The sequence below is a fragment of the Hylobates moloch genome, unplaced genomic scaffold (assembly GCF_009828535.3).
Source record: "Hylobates moloch isolate HMO894 unplaced genomic scaffold, HMol_V3 SCAFFOLD_10, whole genome shotgun sequence".
Taxonomy (NCBI): domain Eukaryota; kingdom Metazoa; phylum Chordata; class Mammalia; order Primates; family Hylobatidae; genus Hylobates; species Hylobates moloch.
In genome coordinates, this window is record NW_026652285.1 from 6659457 (window position 1) to 6679987 (window position 20531).

At 36.9% G+C, this 20531-nt stretch overlaps 1 protein-coding gene across 1 annotated transcript in view; it reads left to right on the plus strand.

The window, feature by feature from the left end:
• Positions 1-20531, plus strand: part of BCAS3 (BCAS3 microtubule associated cell migration factor) — a 703975-nt gene that overhangs the window by 53908 nt on the left and 629536 nt on the right. The window contains exon 6 of the mRNA XM_058445347.1: positions 15510-15591. Coding sequence (XP_058301330.1) covers positions 15510-15591 — 82 coding nt within the window. The remainder of the gene's footprint in view (positions 1-15509; positions 15592-20531) is intronic.

Below are 20531 nucleotides of genomic sequence, written 5' to 3' on the forward strand. Positions count from 1 at the left end.
TTGTCGCCCAGGCTGGAGTGCAGTGGCACGATCTCGGCTCACTGCAACCACCGCCTTTCAGGTTCAAGTAATTCTCCTGCCTTAGCCTCCCAAGTAGCTGGGATTATAGGTGCTTGCTACCAGGCCCCGCTAATTTTTGTATTTTTAGTAGAGATGGGGTTTCGCCATGTTGGCCAGTCTGGTCCCAAACTCTTAACCTCAGGTGATCCGCCAGCCTTGGCCTCCCAAAGTGCTGGGATTATAGGTGTGAGCCACTGGGCCCGGCCAGCCCTCCTATTTTCAACTATTAACATTTGCATTAGTGTAGTACAGTTAGTACAACTGATGAGCTTATACTGACACATTATTAATAACTAAAGTCCTTAGATTAACTTTTTCTCCCCAATAGGATTTTATTGGTGTTACTTTTTAGCTTTTCAAACTACTGATCTTTTTAACTACTGATCTTCATTTGTGTCCATATGGTTAGTACATGTGAAACAATTAGAAAAGATTGGTAACTCTACATTTATATGTTTAAATGGGCTATTTTTAGATCACTGGTAGCAAGGAAAACAAGTTGCAAGTAAAAACATATAAATAGATAAAAGTTAGAGAGGGTGGAGACTGGCTTGATCTTGTATTATGAAGACTAGTGTGATAAAACCTGCTACATAGACGAGATACTGCTTACCACCTTGGTAGTAGTTCTTTTCTCCAAGGCTGTAAATCATAGGAAGTAATGTATTAGTGAGTTCAAGAACTGGGCTGGGTGTGGTGGCTCACACCTGTAATCCCAGCACTTTGGGAGGCTGAGGCAGGCAGATCACGAGGTCAAGAGATCAAGACCATCCTGGCCAACATGGTGAAACCCCGTGTCTACTAAAAATACAAAAATTAGCTGGGCATGGTGGTGTGCACCTGTAATCCCAGCTACTCGGGAGGCTGAGGCAGGAGAATCACTTGAACCTGGGAGGCGGAGGTTGCAGTGAGCCAAGATCGCACCATTGCACTCCAGCCTGGCAGCAGAGCGAGACATCATCTCAAAAATAAATAAATAAATAAATAAATAAATAAATAAATAAATAAATAAATAAATAAAAAAGACCTGAGCACTGAGCTGTACCAAAATGTATTCTTCAATGTGGTATTTTAACAAATTTCTGTGTATTAAATATTAATAGCATGCTTTGAGATCAGGAGAGCAAAGGTATATTATGCTAAGTAACATTAAGGTAGAATAGTGAGACCAATATAGACTGAATCATTCATTCATCAATTTATTCATTCAACAAGCATCTCTTTGGATTAACTATCATTTATTGAGTGCCAATTATTATATACTATCAAATATACAATTATACATTTATATATATACCAAATATACAATTTACATATTGTTTCCTGGTTAGATAAATATGTTGTTAACCTTATTTTAAAACCAAACTCAGATTTAGTAAATTTTTATAGCTAATAAACATAGTCCATTTTCTTTTCTACTAAACTGTTAGAATCATTGATTTTGTTGATTTGTGAAATTTGTAACAGATTATCTGGTGTATTTTTCATATTTTGCATTGTTGTGATAGGACATGATTTTTGGAATAAGACCAAAATGTCCGGGGTCTCAGGTATTGGCTGCTCTTGCTCCCTGTCTTCCCAGGTGAAATTAGAGCAGTTACTAATTCAGAAGACTCTTGACATGAAAGGTATTTTTGACAGAAAGGCAAAATGCACTCGAGATAAACACAAGGCATTCTTTTCCTATGATCTTCCATGTCTAGTGGCCAATTTTAAATACTGGATGTTTGGTTGGGTGTGGTAGCTGATGTCTATAATCCTAGCACTTTAAGAGGCTGAGGTGAGATGATTGCTTGAGCCCAGGAGTTTGAGACCAGCCTGGGCAACTTTGTGAGACCCCCGTCTCTAAAAAAAATTTAAAAAAGTTAGCTGGGCATGGTGGCATGTACCCATGGTCCCAGCTACTTGGGAGGCTGAGGTGGGAGAAATGCTTGAGCCCAGGAAGTTGAGGCTGTAGTGAGCATTGATCACGCCCCTGCACTCTAGCTGGGTGACAGATCTAGACCCTGTCTCAAAAAAAATCAGATTGCTTTCTTATTGTTGAGTTTTAAAAGTTCTTTGTATATTTTAGATAACAGTACTTTATCAGATGTGTCTTTTGCAAATGTTTTCTCAGTTTATGGCTTGGCTTATCCTCTTGACAATGTCTTTTGGAGTGTAGACGTTTTAAATTTTAACCAAGTCTAGCTTATTTTTTTCTTACACAGATGGTGCTTTTGGTGTATCAAAAAAGTCATCGCTATACCCAGTATCATCTAGGTTTTCTCCTATGTTATTTATTTAGTTTGAGAGACAAAGTCTTGCTCTAATCCCCAGGCTAGAGTTTTGCTCTACTACCCAGGCTTCTATTACCCAGTAATGCGATCCTAGCTCACTACAGCTTTAAACTCTGGGCTCAAGTGATCCTCCTGCTTCAGCTTCCTGAGTAGCTAGGGCGACAGGTGCACACTACCACACCCAGTTAATTTTTAGATTTTTAGTAGAGATGGAATCTTGCTATGTTGCCCAGGCTGGTCTTGAACTCTTGGCCTCAAGCAGTCCTCCCATTTCAGCCTCCCAAAGTGCTGGGATTACAGGTGTGAACCACTGTGCCCAGACTCCTATATTATTTTTTGAGTTTTAGACTTTTGTGTTTCACATTTAGGTCTGTAATCCATTTGGAGTTAATTTTTGTGAAGGGTGTAAGGTCTGTATTTACATTCATTTTATTGCATGTGGATGTCCAGTTTTTTCAGCACTATTTGTTGAAAAGACTATCTTGGCTCCATTGTATTATCTGTGCTATTATGTCAAAGATCAGTTGACTGTATTTATGTGGGTCTATGAACTCTTTGTTCTGTCTCATTGATCTGATTATCTAGTCTTTCACCAATACTACACTGTTTTGGTTACTGTAGCTTTAAAGTAAGTCTTGAAATCAGATAGCATCAGTGTTCTGACTTTGCTTTCTCCTTCATATTTAGTTGGCTATTCTGAATTTTTTACCTGTCCATAGAAACTTTAGAATTGATTTGTCGATAGCTACAGAGTAACTTGCTTTGATTTTGATTGGGATTACATTGAATGTATACATTAAGTTGGAAAGAACTGACATCTTGACAATATTGAGTCTTCCTATCCATGAATATGGAATGTCTCTTCGTTTATTTACTTCCTTTTTGATATGTTTCATCAGTTTTAAAGTTTTCCTCATATAGATTGCATACATATTTTATTAGATTTATACCTAAGTGTTTCATTTTTGGTGGCACTAATGTACATGGTAATGTATTTTTAAATTTCAAATTCCACTTGTTTAATGCTTATATATAAGAAAGTGACTTTTGCATATTAACCTTGTATCCTGCAACCTTGCTGTAATTGCTTGTCAATTCCAGTTTTTTGTTGAATCACTTGTATTTTATACGTAGATGATCATGTCTTCTGTGAACAAAGCCAGTTTTATTTCTTTCTTTCCCATTTTTATACCTTTTATTTCCTTTTCTTGTCTTACTGTATTAGCTAGGGTCATCTTAAAAAACCTGGTAGAGGGGACATCCTTACCTTGTTCCTGATCTTAGTGGAACTGCTTCAAGTTTCTCATCATTCAGTGTGATTTTTTATTTTATTTTATTTTATTTTATTTTATTTTATTTTATTTTATTTTTTATTTTATTTTATTTTATTTTATTTTATTTTATTTTATTTTATTTTTATTTCATTTTTGAGACAGGGTCTCACTCTGTAACCCAGGCTTGAGTGCAGTGGTGTGATCTCAGCTCACTACAACCCCTGCTTTCTGGGCTCAGGTGATCCTCCCACCTCAGCCTCCTGAGTAGCTGGGAGCACAGGTGCATGCCACCATGCAGCACTAATTTTTGTGGTTTTTATAGAGACAGGGTTTCGCCATGTTGCCTAGGCTTGTCTCAGACTCCTGGGCTCAAGCAATCCACTCACCTCTACTTCCTAAAGTGCTGGGATTACAGGTTCAGTGATGTTAGCTGGACTTTTTTTGTAGATATTCTTTAATCAGGTTGAGGAAGTTCCCTTCTGTTCCTAGTTTCTGAGGAGTTTTTTTCTTTTTTTCATAAATAGGTGTTGGATTTTGTCATATGCTTTTTCTGCATCTGTTATTTGACCATGTGATTTTTACCATGTAGCTTATTGATGTGATGGCTTATGTTAAGTGAGCCATTGAGTGTAAGTGAGCTATTACATTAAGTGAGCCATTCAACATTTTTTGAATGTTGAACCAGCTTTGCATACCTGGTGTGAATTCCACTTGGTTCTTTATTTTATTTTATTTTATTTTCAGAGACAGGGTCTCACTTCGTCACCCAGGCTGGAGTGCAGTGGTGCAATCATAGCTCACTGTTAACCTCAAACTCCTGGACTCAAGTGATCCTCCTGCCTTGGCCTCCCAAAGTGCTTGGATTACAGGTGTGAGCCACTGTGCCCAGCCTATAATTCTTATTATACATTGTTGGGTTTGATTTGCTAGTATTTTGTTGAGGATTTTCACATCTATGTTCATGAGAGATATTGATGTGTGGTTTTCTTGTAATGTCTTTTTTTTTCTTACAGGCGTGTACCACCACGCCCAGCTAATTTTTTTTGTATTTTTAGTAGAGACGGTGTTTCTCCATGTTGGCCAGGCTGGTCTCGAACTCCTGGCTTCAAGTGATCCACCCACCTCAGCCTCCCAAAGTGCTGGGATTACAGGGTGAGCCACCACACATAGCCTAACGTCTTTTTTTGTGGTTCTGGTTAGAGTAATACTGGCCTCCTAAAATGATTTAGGAAGCATTCTCTATGCTTCTGGCTTCCAAAGAGAATGATAAAGAATTGGTATTATTTCTTTCTTAAATGTGTGGTAGAATTCACCAGTGAATTCATCTGGTCCTGGGTGCTTTCTATTTTGGAAGGTTATTAATTACTGAGTCAATTTCTTTAATAGGTGTAGACCTATTCAGGTTGTCTATTTATTGTTGTGTGAATTTTGGCAGATTGTGTCTTTCAAGGGGTTGGTCCATTTCATCTAGGTTATCAAACTTGTGGGCATAGAGTTGTTCGTAATTTTCCTTTATTATCCTTTTAATGTCCATGGGATCTTTAGTGATCTCCCCTCTTTTCCTTCCCTCCCTCCCTCCCTCCCTTCCTTTCTTCCTTCCTTCCTCCCTTCCTTCCTTCCTTGCTTCCTTCCTATTTTTGAGACCGAGTCTTGCTCTGTTGCCAAGACTGGAGTGCAATGGCGCAATCTTGTCTCACTGCAACCGCTGCCTCCCAGGTTCAAGCGGTTCTCTTGCCTCAGACTCCTGAGTAGCTGGGATTACAGGCACGCACCACCACGCCTGGCTAATTTTTGTATTTTTAGTAGAGACAGGGTTTTGCCATGTTGGCCAGGCTGGTCTTGAACTCCTGACCTCAGATGATTCACCTGCCTCGGCCTCCCAAAATGCTGAGATTACAGGTGTGAGCCACTGAGCCCAGGCTCCCCTCTTTCATTTCTAATATTAGTAGTTTGTGCCTTCTCTGTTTCTTTTTCAATTAGCTTGGCTAGAGTCTTAATTTTATTCATCGTTTCAAAGAACCAGCTTTTGGTTTCATTGATCTTCTCTATTGATTTTCTGTTTTCAATTCCATTGATTTCTGCTCTATTTTATTATTTATTTTCTTCCGCTTACTTTGGATTCAATTTGCTCCTCTTTTTCTAGTTTTTTTAAGGTAGAAGGTTAGATTTTTAATTTTAGATCTTTCTTGTTTTATAATATATTCAGTCAGTGCTACAGATTTCCCTCTATGCACTGCTTTCACTGCATTTCACAAATTTTCGTAAGTTGTATTTTCATTTTCATTAATTAAACATGTTTAAGCATTTCTCTGGAGCTTTCTTCTTTGACCTATGTGCTATTTAGAATTATGTTGTTTAATCTTCAAATATTTGGTTATTTTCCAGCTTTCTATTTTTATTTTCTACTTTAATAATTGTGGTCATTGAATGATTTCTGTTCATTTTTTATTTATTTTATTATATTTTATATATATTTTTTGAGACGGAGTCTCACTCTTGTTGCCTGGGCCGGAGTGCAGTGGCGCAATCTTGGCTCACTACAACCCCTGCCTCTTGGTTTCAAGCGATTCTCCTGCCTCAGCCTCCCGAGTAGCTGGGATTACAGGCATGCACCACCACACCCGGCTACTTTTTGCATTTTTAGTAGAGATGGGGTTTCACCATGTTGGCCAGGCTGGTCTCAAACTCCTGATCTCAGGTGATCTGCTTGTTGGCCTCCCAAAGTGCTGGGATTACAGGCATGAGCCACTGTGCCCAGCCTGTTCTTTTAAATTTGTCAAGGTGTGTTTTGTGGTCTAGAAGATGCCCTATCTTAGTGAATGTTCCATGTCTGCCTGAAGAATATTTATTGTGCTACTGTTGGAAGAAGTAGTTTATAGATGTCAGTTATATCCAGTTGACTGATGGTGCTGTTGAGTTCAACTATATCCTTTTGTGCTTTTCTGGCTGCTGGATGTGTTCATTTCAGATAGAGGGGTGTTAGAGTCTCTAACTCTAATAGTGGATTCATCTCTTTCTCTTTGCAATTCTGTCAATTTTTGCTTCATGTATTTTGGTGCTGTGTTGTTAAGCACATACGTAGTAAGCACCGATTAAGTCTTCTTGGAGTATTGACCCCTTTATCATTATGTAATATCCCCCTTTTTCCCTGACAAGTTTCTTTGCCTTGAAATCTGCTCTGTCTGAAATTAATACAGCTGTGGTTGCCTTCTTTTGATTAGTGTTAGCATGGTATATCTTCCTACATTCTGTTACTTTTAATCCTTGTCTTTATATTTAAAGTGGATTTCTTCTATACAACATACAGTTGGGTCTTGTGTTTTAATCCGTTTTCACAATCTCTGTTGTTTAATTAACATATTTAGACCATTGATGTTTAACGTGATTATTGATATAGACGGATAAATAACTACCATATTTGTTCCTGTTTATTTGTTGCGCTTGTTTTTATTTTTATTTTTGTATTTTTTAAAATTTTTTCTTGTGAAAGGGTCTTGGCCTTCTGCCCAGGCTGCAGTGCAGTGGCATGAACATAGCTCACTGTAGCCTCGATCCTCCTGCCTCAGCCTTCCATGTAGCAAGCCATCGTGACTGGCAGATTTTTTTTTTTTTTTATTGTTGCTTTGTTTTTTTCTTTTTTTATCTTTCATACTTTTGCTGCCTTTTTAGTTTGAGCATTTTATATGATGTTGTTTCTTACCTTTCTTAGCATATCATTTTTACTACATTTTAAACTTCTTTTAGTGATTGTCCTGGAGTTTGCAATACATTTACAACCGGTACATGTCCACTTTCAAATAACACTATACTGCTTCATGGGTAGTGCAATACCTAATATTAACGAACTATTCCTAATTCTCTCTTGTTTCTTGTATCATTGCTGTCATTTATTTTACATATGCATAAGTGCATATATATACACACACATTACCACACATATATACATACACATACATAATTGAGTACATTATTGCTGTTATTTTGAACAAACTATTATCTGTAAAAAAATTATTAAGAAAAATAAGTTTTGGGTCAGGTGCGGTGGCTCATGCCTGTAATCCCAGCACTTTGGGAGGCCGAGGCAGGTGGATCACCTGAGGTCAGGAGATCGAGACCAGCCTGGTCAATGTGGTGAAACCCTGTCTCTACTAAAACTACGAAAATTAGCCAGGTGTAGTGGCAGGCACCTGTAATACCTGCTACTTGGGAGGCTGAGGCAGGAGAATTGCTTGAATTCGGGAGGCAGAGGTTGCAGTGAGCTGAGATCACGCCATTGTACTCCAGCCTGGGCCACAAGAGCAAAACTCTGTCTGAAAAGAAGGAAAGAAAAATAAGTTTTATTTCACCTTCACTTATTCTTCTCTGTTGTTTTTCTTTCCTTATGTAAATCTGAGTTTCTGACCTATATTGTTACCTTTTTCTCTGTAGAACTTCTTTTAACATTTCTTGCAAGGCAGGTCTACCAGCAACAAATTCCCTTGGTTCCTGTTTGTCCGAGAAAGTTTTTGTCTTTTGTTTTTGAAGGATGAGTTTTTGGGATACAGAATTAGAGGTTGCTGGGTTTTTTTTGTTTTTTTTTTTTTCACACAACACTCTAAGTGCTTCACTCTCTTCTTGCTTGCATCGTTTATGAGGAAAAGGCAATGTAATTCTTATCCTTGCTCTTCTACAAGTAGGTAATTTTTCCTCTGGCTTCTTTCAAGATTTTTTCTTTATCTTTGATTTGTTTGAAATTTGAAAATGGTATGCCTTGGTGTAGGGTTTTTTGGGGCATTTATCCCGCATGCTGTTCTCTGAGCTTACCAGTTCAGATTCTGGTTCTGATGCTTGTTGAGTCTCTTCAGATTGTATTGTTTGCCTTTTAGTATGCTTTCTAATTTTTTGTTAAAAGGAAGATATGGTCCATGTGTGGTGGCTCACAGCTGTAATCCCAGTAGTTTGGGAGGGTGAGGCAGGTGGATCACTGAGGCCAGGAGTTCAAGACTAGCCTGGGCAATATGGTGAAACCTCGTCTCTACAAAAACATACAAAAAAATTCAGCTGGGCATGGTGGTGGGCACCTGTAGTCCCAGCTACTTGAGAGGCTGAGGTGGGAGAATCACTTGAGCCCAGGGGGGCCGAGGCAGCAGTGAGCCGAGATCATGCTACTACACTCCAGCCTGGGTGACAGAGTGAGACTGTCTCAAAAAACAAAAACAAAACAAAACAAAAAAAACGAGGATATGATGTATTGGGTAAAAGGAACTATGGTAAATGGGACCTTAGTAATTGAGTGGCGGTGTGTGGGGAGGGAAACCATTCTACAGTCCTGTGGGTAAGTTTTAGTCCTTTGTTTCTCATTATTTTTTTGAGTGTGTGTGGTGTTTTTTTTAACATCCTCGAGTGAGACAGGAAGGTAAGAGGAGATTGGATTTGGGTGTTTACCTTTCCCCAGGTAGGTTAAGCTCTGATATAACCCCAGCAAGTTAGGCTCTCATAAAGTAGTTTCTGTTGAGGCCAGGCTTTGTTAAGAACAGAATGATCCGTTCTGGCATATTTCAAGATAGTTCCATTTTCACACCCACTGCCAGAGGCTCGAGGAGATTTTTATTCAGTATTGGCTATTTGAGCCTGGTGGAGCTCCTGGAGGTAAAACACATCAGTGTGAGGGCCCCCAGGTCTGGGTTCCCCTGGAATTTTTACTTTTTACAATTTTTAATTTTTACATTTTACAATGTCTTGTCCGCATTGAACCTCTAGAAATTTGTGAATCACAGTCCAGGTGTTCCTACCTTGGTACTGATTCCTGAGAAGGTTCTTGCTTGTGGATTTCTGCCCTGGTAAATTGTGATTCTGTGTATCTGACTGTCTGCCTCTCCAATTTTTGGGGCAGCAGTTTGCTCTATGACATCATTTTTCTGACGGATGTAAAAAGAGCTGTTCAGCTTTTTACTTGTGGTCAGATCTAAGTGAAGTCTTCTGAGCTCCATGTGTTGGCCTGGAAACCGAAAGTCTGAATTTTTACAAATCAGTGCATTTCAGCTTCGAAGGACGTGGTGTTGCTAGAACCTGATCATTGCACCTTAGTTTGAGGGAAGGATTGGTCATTATTGTATTTGGAATTAAGATATGAATTTCATTATGTACAAAAAAACTCTACTTATTCCAAGAGCTGCTTAATTGAGTCCTTGAATCTCATTAATGTTCTGTACTATCATACCTATCTATGGTCCTTCGGGACAAAAGTCTTACATCATCTGCCCTCATGGAGGACCATTATAATAAAGACTGTTTATTTATATATTTACTTTGAGGCAGCATTACATATCCATTGGAGACTGATTTATGCATTTCAGTTACCATGCATTTATTGATTTAAATCCATAATTTTTGGACACCTACCAGAATGGCTGACACTAAATATTGGCTAGGATGTGGAGCAGATAGAACTCTTGTACGTTGCTGGTGGAAGTGTAAATTGGTACAATCACATTGGAAAACAATTTTGTTTAAATCTACAAAAGATACACATGTGCCTGCCCTAATATACAGAAGTAGTTACTCTACTAGATATATATCCAAGAGAAATACATATACATGTTTACTAAAAGACATTTGTGAGAATGTTTATATCAATATTCTTTATTATGTTGTTTTCAAAATGGTAAAACAGTGATCTCATACAACTATATAAGGGACAGATATCCTGCATTTTTTTAGCTCATTGATAGGGATTTGGGATGTTATTATAGCTGGTTCCAAGGAGAAGGTGAATATCGCAGAGAAGCAATTAGGAATACTGAAATAAAAATTTTTCTAATAGATACAAGCTTGGTTAATATTCTGTTGGCACTAAAATGTACTGTTTGGAATAATCTTTTCTACAGAGTAGAATTCACTTGTATCTCTACCAGACAAAATTCATTTGCATTTCTGTGCACAAGAATCAATTGCATTACTATCAGTTTTTGACAGCTCAGAGTATTGTACAGTAGCCCAGTCAAAGACAAAGTGTGGATCCCCTATAGAATCAGATAACCCCAAAGGGTCTGCTGGAGAGCTCTTGGTAATCCATAGAAAAAACACAGAACACTAAGTAATCTATTCAGCATTTCAAAATCTTTCACAATTTTCCTTGACATCTTTTTTTCTTTTTTTTTTTTTGAGACTGAGTCTTGCTCTGTTGCCTAGGCTGGAGTGCAATGGTGCGATCTCAGCTCACTGCAACTTCTGCCTCCTGGGTTCAAGCAATCCTCCCACCTCAGCCTCCCCGAGTAGCTGGGACTACAGATGTGTGCCACCATGCCCGGCTAATTTTTGTATTTTTGGTAGAGACGACTTTTCACCATGTTGGCCAGGCTGGTCTCGAACTCATGACCTCAAGTGATCCACCCACCTTGGCCTCCCAAAGTGCTGGGATTATAGGCATGAGCTACTGTGCCTGGCCTCGTTGACATCTTAAGAGCTAAAAACTAGAAGTAAAAAAGTAAAAACAACTCAGAGGTCCATGAACAGTACAATGGATAAAATTGTAATATTTTCGGCCAGGCACGGTGGCTCACGACTGTAATCCCAGCACTTTGGGAGGCCGAGGCAGGCAGATCACAAGGTCAAGAGATCGAGACCATCCTGGCTAACACAGTGAAACCCCGTCTCTACTAAAAATACAAAAAATTAGCCGGGCATGGTGGCAGGCGCCTGTAGTCCCAGCTACTCGGGAGGCTGAGGCAGGAGAATGGCGTGAACCCAGAAGGTGGAGCTTGCAGTGAGCCAAGATCGCGCCACTGCACTCCAGCCTGGGCGACAGAGCGAGACTCCTTCTCAAAAAAAAAAAAAAAAAAAATTGTAATATTTTCATACAATGGAAATCTATATAGCAATAGGTATAAAACTACAATTCCATGCAACAACACGAATTAATTTCATAAACGTAGTAATGTGTGAAAGAAGCCATTCCCAAGGGTGCATATTGTGGGAACCCATTTACATTAAGATGAACAAGTAGAACTTAAAGTAATAGAAATCAGGATTGTAGTTATGGCCACTCTTGAGTTGGGATTATGACTGAAAAGAGATGTAGCAGGACTTTCTGAGTATCCATAATATTCTGTTTCTTGATGTCTTTTGGTTCAGAGGTGTGTTAACATTTAAAATTCAAGTTATACATATACTTAGGATGTATGTATTTTTTCTGTGTTTGTTACCTTTCGATAAAGTTTGCTAAAAAAAAAAAAAAAATCATTTGTGGACCACAAACATCTATTTAACCGGTATCTATAGGGGAAAGTGGGGATGTGAATGTGTACTCTTGTCCTAATAATGCAGCATTATAAAGCAGTATTTTTATGTCTTTTGGTATTTGAATTTTCTGTATTATAATTGGTCTATGAAAAGTCATCAGAAGTTTAGAAATAAGTTTGATTCTGAGGGCAAGATAACCTTCATTTGCTTTTAGAATTCTCTAAAAGCACTTCTACAGCTCTCCCAGAACTTGTATAGCCTTTTCTGTGTGTATATTATTGTCTTAACTGTTGTAATTTCCTTTTGCCTTAGATTGAGTTGTGAGATTCTAAACTTGTACTACCCCCACCCCTTTTTTGGTTTGGTATGTAATTTGCATATTTTCACCATGCGAAGCTATTTTCTATGGTTGGAAAAGATTTTTTTTCCTACAGTGTGAACAAATCATTCTTTGTTCCCCTTATTGTGCCTCCAAACTGGTACGTCCGGTTTATGCCCCAAACAACAAAAGTCTGTCATCAGAAATTAAAATGCCAGTAAGAACAAAGGCAGAGACCATGAGGAGCTCTTGGAGAGGCTTTCTCCCTGTTCGCTCCTCTCCCCAAGTTACCACAGTTGCCAGGAAGTTGGAATACTGCTTGGACTCTCCTTCCTTGTAGTTCTACTCTTGTATTTATTGCTATTGTTGGTTTAAAAGTGAACTTACAGTTTAGTATGCTTCTTTTCAGGATCTAGAAAATCCTTATCTCTGAGATTCCTTCCGATTTTTAATGAGTTCTTTTCTTAAAACCTAAAAAATCACTCTTGACAGCCTTATAAAAAAATCAGTTTTGGCACTTATTTGAAGGCAAAATTGTCAGTGGACATAATGTATAAAATTATTATTCAGAAAGATAGCTAAAGCAGAATCTGTAAAGACTAACCATGCTCTGTGTGTCCTTTCTGAAATGTATGCATCATATCTGTATAAACATTAACACTGTTTCTGTTCTGAAATGGTACTCTAATGTAGAATTCCCACAGACTATTTGGAGAGTTCTCTCCTCGAGGAAGTTTGACATTTTGTGACTCACATAGGATAGTTTAGAATTAGGCTTCTAATTTCAGTAGGTTGTACAATCCTGATTTTAATATATTCAGAAATATCTATAAATGTGACACAATGTTTCCTCTGCTCCCCCTAACCCCCACCCCCGAGTTATAATTAAACACAGATCCTAGGACCTTAGAGGTAATGAAGAATGGACAGTGAATGTGGGGATGCATTTTAAAATCAGTCCAAATGTTTTTCCCCCCCCTCACCTATTGCCTTATGTGTAAGGAGGGATTTAAGATAGAAGCTTAGAATAGGGCATTTAGGTTTGTTTTGAAAGCTGTTTTGCTGAAAGTATTGTATATTCAGGTTTCAAAATGTTTTTTGATGTCAAAATAAGCTCTTGTGTATTAAATACAATGATAGCAAACTTTTATCATATTGTGAGTATGCTAAGACAGATTTGTTTTATTCTTTTTTTTTTGAATAATTGAGTACAGCAGCTCGTTTAAATATGGTTATACTTCTTTAACATAAAGGTTTTATTTGATAGGACCAAAAGGTAAATACTAGAACTCTGGCATATGGAAATAGTAGTACAGAGTGGCGGATTTTGTTTTAGAATACTATAATTTATTATAAGTGTAAAGTGAGAAGTATTTTGCATTACTTGAAATATAATTTCAATGTAAGTTCTATGGTATTATTTGAAAATATATTTTTTATTTTATTAATAGAAATAGCATGTATATTGGGTAACATCTGTTACAATAATTTATTTTTAAAATGTAAATGGCTTGGCAGTGTTTTTATTCTTTTGGCTATTGTTAAAATTTTAAAAGGTAGGTGGAAATAGCCAATAACACGTCTGTAATATAATTAGATTACATTAGTGTTACAGCTTTTAGCATATATATGCTTAAAATAAAAAAGACTGTAATTTTTAGATTTCAGAGAATGTACGATACTACATTGCAGGGGAAGTTGAACAAATAACCTTTGAAGACTTTTTCTAAATTTTAAATTTTGTTCTATAATAATAAAATGTGGACTATAATGGCCATGGTTTTTATCCTGAAAATTAAAAGTTACAAAGGAATTTGTAGAGTAAATAAGTTCTTATAGTTTGGAATAATGAGTTTATAGCTTTTATGTGTTTCATTGGTGATAGGTGGTGCTATTGTTGCACAGTTAGTCCTAGCATTATTCACATCTGCATCCCAAGTGCTACAGAAGGATTTCTTGCTAATAAATAATTTGTAGTAATTATTATAAGCAAAATGAATGTAATAGTCATTTAGGCATTATCACAACTTAACATTTTAAGAAACAAAAATATTTATAGTTTGCAGCTCTTAAATTCAGATAGAAGCTGAAAATCTAAAAAAGTAGTTATTCTAAAAGAGAGCTCTGTAGATGTATAGTAATATTGTAAGATTTATACACTTCTAATTTTATAATGTATACATCTTTGATATTTTAAACTGCTTGTATGGCAGGCAGGTATTTAAAAAAATACCATCAGTATGTTTCCTCTATTGAATTTATATCTTTATTACATTGGTTGTAAGTTCTTTTGTATCTTGAACTAGTTTTATAATGTTTGCCATTTTCTCTGATATTGCATACTTCATCAAACACTAGACAATTATGAAAATGGTTTAAGAACTACAGTACCATGTACAGTAATTTAATCTGTCCATCCCCCTTCCCCACCTCCTCCAAAGATAAACTGGTAGTTCTGTCAGTTGAGATGGAAATAGGAAAGCTATTCTTAACTATAATTTAATCTGCTCAGTGCTTCAATCAGCAGTTTGAAAAGCAGTTGTTTTCACACTTGACACATATTACCATAACCCTTTACCTTTTGTTCTTCTTTTTAAAAAATTTTTATCCCCCGCAAAATGTCCTGAACATACCCTTTACCTTTTGAATTAATAGAATGAATGACTCAAAGTGCTTGGATATTCATAGTGTTTGAGCTATGTGCATATTTATGTGTATAATAAAAATGATGACTTTTAAAAGTTGTATATATATATATATGTAATTTTTTTGTTCATAGAATATTGAAATTAGAAGTATCCTGGTAGCTTTTTTAGCAGCTTTTCCTTTTCATTTTATGATTATGAAAGAATATAGGCTTATTGAGGTTACATGATTTACTCAAGGTTAACACACAATTAGTTGCCTAACCATAAGTATACCTAAGTTATTCACATTTCACCTAAGTGTTCTTTGCAATATGTATTGCGTTTTCTCATTTACGACATATTTGTTAAAGTTGCTACAATATTTAAGGTGAGATTTTCAGAGTAGTATTACAGTTGTTTTGTTCTCAAAGAGAAGGCAGTTGTGCAGGAACTGTACAGATTTCTAATGGTTTAATAAGATAAAAATTATAGACTTCTAGAACAGACCCTTTTTTTCTGTTCATATCAAGTGTGTGCTCTTACAGTTTTCCAAAAAATCCTTGCAGTAATTTAAGATGTGAATATACTTAACTTGTATGACCAACAATAAATGGGTGTGGGTGTATGTATTTCAGACAAAATATTGTTATAAAATTTAGAAGATCTTGTTTTTATATAATACTGTCGTGACCTTCATTTTCCCACTGAAATATTTTCTTCTCCTCTTATGCAGATCAGTGGTGAAGCACAAGAGCTCTTCTCCGTTCGACATGGCCCAATTCGAGCGGCCAGAATCTTGCCTGCTCCGCAGTTTGGTGAGTGTAGTCCTAAAGAAAAAAATCATTCAGAAAGGAGTTTCTCTTTTGTTGGTCTTGGACTATAGACAGCAAGAATGATAACTAAAGTCTGTTTTCCTCCAAGTGTCCATTCCCCTTCCCCACCTCCCCCAAAGATAAACTTAGTTCTGTCAGTTGAGATGGAAATAGGTAATCTTAACCAATTCAATATGGCCATTCACTTTCTGCTGTGGTTTTGATTTATCTTCATCCTCTTTGATCTCGATTTAGCCTCTGCCTTTGCCGGCTCTTTCTTGAAGCCCTTTTCTCTCTTGGTTTTCATGGCATCCTTCTTCCCAGATCTCTTCCTGGCTGACTGTGCTGCCTTTGTTATGTTTCTGGCTTAGCTTTCTTCTGTGGGTATTCCTCAAGTCTCTGTTGTTCTCATGCCTTTGCCCTCCTTCTCAGTTATACTTACGCCGTGGAGAGCTTGGTTTTCACTTTTATCTGGGTTGTAGATGACTCTGCTGTCTGCATCTACAGCTATGTCAGAAGTGGAGTTTTGGGCTTTTAAGCTTGCAATTCTGCTTTAATAGAGAAATACTTCTTAATGTTGTGTTTTAATAATATATGTTTTATATTTATTTAAAAAATTCAGATATGTGTTTGTATTAAACTTGCTGTTTAGATGGCTAAATTACTCCTGACTCCTTAATACTTTGAGTTTTCCAAAGGTGTTATTCTCTCATTACCTTTCCTGTGTTCACTCAAGCATGTTTTTGCATGTGCAGTGAAAACATAATCATAATAATCATGTTTGGATACTTTAAAATCTTCTTAAAAAGAGGATATTTAAATATTTTAATTCCATTGTATTTTAAAAAGTTACCGGAAGTGAAAAAAATCTTATAAGACTTCTTGTAGCAGCTAATCCTCTAAATTTGTGCGAATGATGTTTTTGAAAACTTATGACATTGTGATTGTGCGTAAATAATTTAGGGATTAATTTAGCAACTAAATCTGCCTAAATGAAATGAGGAGGGTGGAGGAAACAAGCAACAGTATCTTGCAGTCACGTGTAGATTTTCTCCCTTGCTATTCAACTCTATGGCATATTCTGATTTCAGCTCTTTAGCTGTCTCTCTGTTTCTTTCTCACACAATTGATTGTGCTGTCTCTTGCTCTCTCATGCTCTGCCACTCTCTCTCTTGTTCTGTTTTTTGTTGCATTTGTACTTTGGTGAAATATTTTGATAATGAAGATTCTAGACCATCCTTTTCTAGAAGGTTTTTGGAATAGCCAGCTTTCTCTTTGGGTGGCTGGAATCAAGGAGGACTTTGTTTCTAAAGGACTCTGCTGTTTCTTTGTGTGTAATTCATAGACGCAGATTTTTCCCTCTTCATGTTATTTATGAAGTTATTTTGTTTATGCGTATTATCAATGTTCATCTTTTCTCAACTTTTAAGGTAGAAATATGTCATGAAAATATCTAATTAATATTGCTAATATTTTATTTAGAAGTAGATTTAATTTACTTTCCTCTTTAAAAAAAGATTCCTTCCTTCACTATAATGTACTTATTTAAAAATATATTGTTAGATTTAAAATATAATTTTACATGGGTAAGTTTTCTGTTATGATTTGAACAAATTACTTGTGTAGCTTTTATTGTATTTGATTAATTTTTTAGATTTTTTAAAAAGACTAGTCAAGCGCAGTAGTGAGAAGGGGGGAAAAAGTAGAACAAGGAGTTCCATCCATAACTGACTATAAACAATCAAGAACTCACTACCTTCGGAGCAGCCTTTTAGATTTTTTTTTTCCCCAAAGTTATACAAGCAAATGATGACATAAAACTTGTAATGGAAAAGAGTAATACCCACTTTTCTCTTTTACCCATTTTGCTTTAATTCATTGTGGTGAAATATGTAGCTTTCTGAAAAAGGTTGTGTGGGAGATATTGTCTGTCTTTATTCTTCCTTCACTCTTCATTGATTATTTGGCTGGATAACAAATACGTGTTTATAAGAATGTTACTTCAGAATTTCGAAGGCATTGGTGTAACATTATGTTGAAGAGTCTGAGGCCATTTTGATACCCTTTTCTTTGTGGCTTGTTTCACTTTCTGGAAATCCATGCAGTGTCGGCTTTGTTCCCGACGTTCGGAAACTTTGCAGCTTTGTGTCTTGATTCACACATTTTCCTGGACCCTTTTAATTTGGAAATGCAAGTCCGGTATTTTGATGAAATGGCTTCAATTTTTGTTGTTGATTTCTTCCATTGAGTTTTCATTGTTCACTCTTTCTATAACTTGTATTATCTGGGTGTTAAATCCCTTGTACTGGTTAATTTTTTAAAATTAATTTTTTTCTTACTCTTTTTTTGAGATAGTTCCAGTGTGGCTTACTATTACTTCTATTGAACAATTATTTTCTGCTGTTATGTTTTTTTTTTTTTTTTTTTTTTTTTTTCTGAGATGGAGTCTCGTTCTGTTGCCCAGGCTGGAGTGCAGTGGCACAATCTCGGCTCACTGCAAGCTCCACCTCCCGGGTTCATGCCATCCTCCTGCCTCAGCCTCTCCGAGTAGCTGGGATTACAGGCGCCGGCCACCATGCCCGGCTAATTTTTTTATATTTTTAGTAGAGACGAGATTTCACCGTGGTCTCGATCTCCTGACCTCGTGATCCACCCGCCTCGGCCTCCCAAAGTGCTGGGATTACAAGCGTGAGCCACCGCACCCGGCCTCTGCTGTTATGTTTTTCTTATCCTATACTTCTCATATCCAATACCCTCCTCCCTTCTTTCTTCTTTCCCTCCCTTTCTTCTTTCTTGGTATACTTTACATATAAATAGATAGCAAATAGAATCCAATGACATATAAAAAGAATTATACATCAGGACAAAGTAACATTTATTCCAGGAATACAATTTTGGCTAACATTTGAAAATTAATCAATGGGCTGGGCATGGTGGCTCACGCCTGTAATCCCAGCACTTTGGGAGGCCGAGGCAGGTGGATCATGAGGTCAGGAGTTTGAGACCAGAGTGGCCAACATAGTGAAACCTCGTCTCTACTAAAAATACAAAAAATTAGCTGAGCATGGTGGCCGGCACCTGTAATTCCAGCTACTTGGGAGGGTGAAGCAGGAGAATTGTTTGAACTTGGGAGGCGGAGGTTGCAGTGAGCTGAGATAGTGCCATTGCATTCCAGTCAGGGTGACAGTGTGAGACTCCGTCTCAAAAAAAAAAAAAAAAAAGATAAAAAAAGAAAATTAATCCATGTAATTTACTGTATTAGAGTGAAGAAGAAAACCTGTATGATCATCTCAATAGAAGTGGAAGAAAACTTTGCCAAATCTCAATAGCTATTTATGATAAAAAAAAAAAAGTTTTAGCAAACTAGGAACAGAAAAAATTTCTGAATATGATAAAAGTTATCTACTTTAAAAATGTATACCAAGCGTCATACTCAATGTTGATATATTGAATGCTTTCTTGCCGAGTTCAGGATGACTTCTGTCACCACTTCTATTTATTGTAGTTCCTAGCCATTACAATAAGGCAAGAAAAAAAAATAAAAGACATAAAGATTAGAAAGAAGAATATGAAAGCGTCGTTATTCATCGATAACATGATTGTGTACATAGAAAATGCAATAGAACCAACAAATGGTTAGAATTAACCAGTGAATTTAGCAGTGCTGCTGCATAGAAGGTTCTGTAAATCTTTTGTGAACTGAATCCCTTTCTGTGCATTTTTACAGCATCACATTCTGCTATCCTTATCCTGTCCCCCTCATTAGTCATCACAACAACATTCCCTTGTGATAGTTGTACTGAATTTCTTTTATTTCCTCAAAAGACCCATCTTCCTGCTTTCAGGCCTGCATTTGTTATTTCCTCTTCTAGAATACTCATGTCCTTCTAACCCTTCTTGCTCCTTATCCACTGTCAGTAGTGCATGCTCCCATAGGACTTAATGTTCTTAATTGTTCATTTGCCTCTTTGCTACATTTGCAGACTGTTTTTATGTATTCAGTGTCTCACAGAGTGCTTTATACAAGGTATTAATAAATATTTGTTGAATGTTGCTGATTGCATAATACTTTGCAAGTTAAGACATGGAAGAAAAAGTGAATTCCCTTTCTAAAGGTATTTCTGTAGAAACTCTGTCCGCTAACTAAAAGTGAGAAACTGAAGGATTTGGATGTCTTCATATCCCACAGAAGACCATCATTGTATTTAATGGGCATTTACTCATGTCAACATAGCTTATGCGTCCCTGCTTCTTCATGGCCATTATCAATAATAATTGATTATTTTCTTAATGAACCTAGATCTGCCTTAGGATTTTTTTTTTTTTCTTTCGAGATGGAGTCTCTCTCTTTCGCCCAGGCTGGAGTGCAGTGGCGCAATCTCGGCTCACTGCAAGCTCCGCCTCCTGAGTTCACGCCATTCTCCTGCCTCAGCCTCCGGAGTAGCTGGGACTACAGGTACCCACCACCACGCCCGGCTATTTTTTGTATTTTTAGTAGAGATGGGGTTTCACCGTGGTCTCGATCTCCTAACTTCGTGATCCACCTGCCTCGGCCTCCCAAAGTGCTGGGATTACAAGCGTGAGCCACCGCGCCCGGCCAGGATTTTTTTAATACAATATTCCAGAAGGCTATGACTAATTAATTGGTATTATCTCAAATAAAAACTGTTACTAATTATCTTTCAAATCTGTCCTTCCAGAACTTAACTCCAAGTAATAAATTTTTCTTATTCATTGCTTTAAGTAGCCATTTTGGCTTTTAGTACCTCACTTTTGTAATAAAATGTATCAGTATGTATATTTTAATGTACAAGTAAAAAAGAGACTTTCACTTCCTTTAATATGTTTTTAATTTCTTTCTTTTTTTTTTTTTTTTTTTTTTTGGAGGTTGTTTTTTTTTTTTTTCCCTGGGTGGGGGGGGAGGGTCCCCCCCATAATTCCAG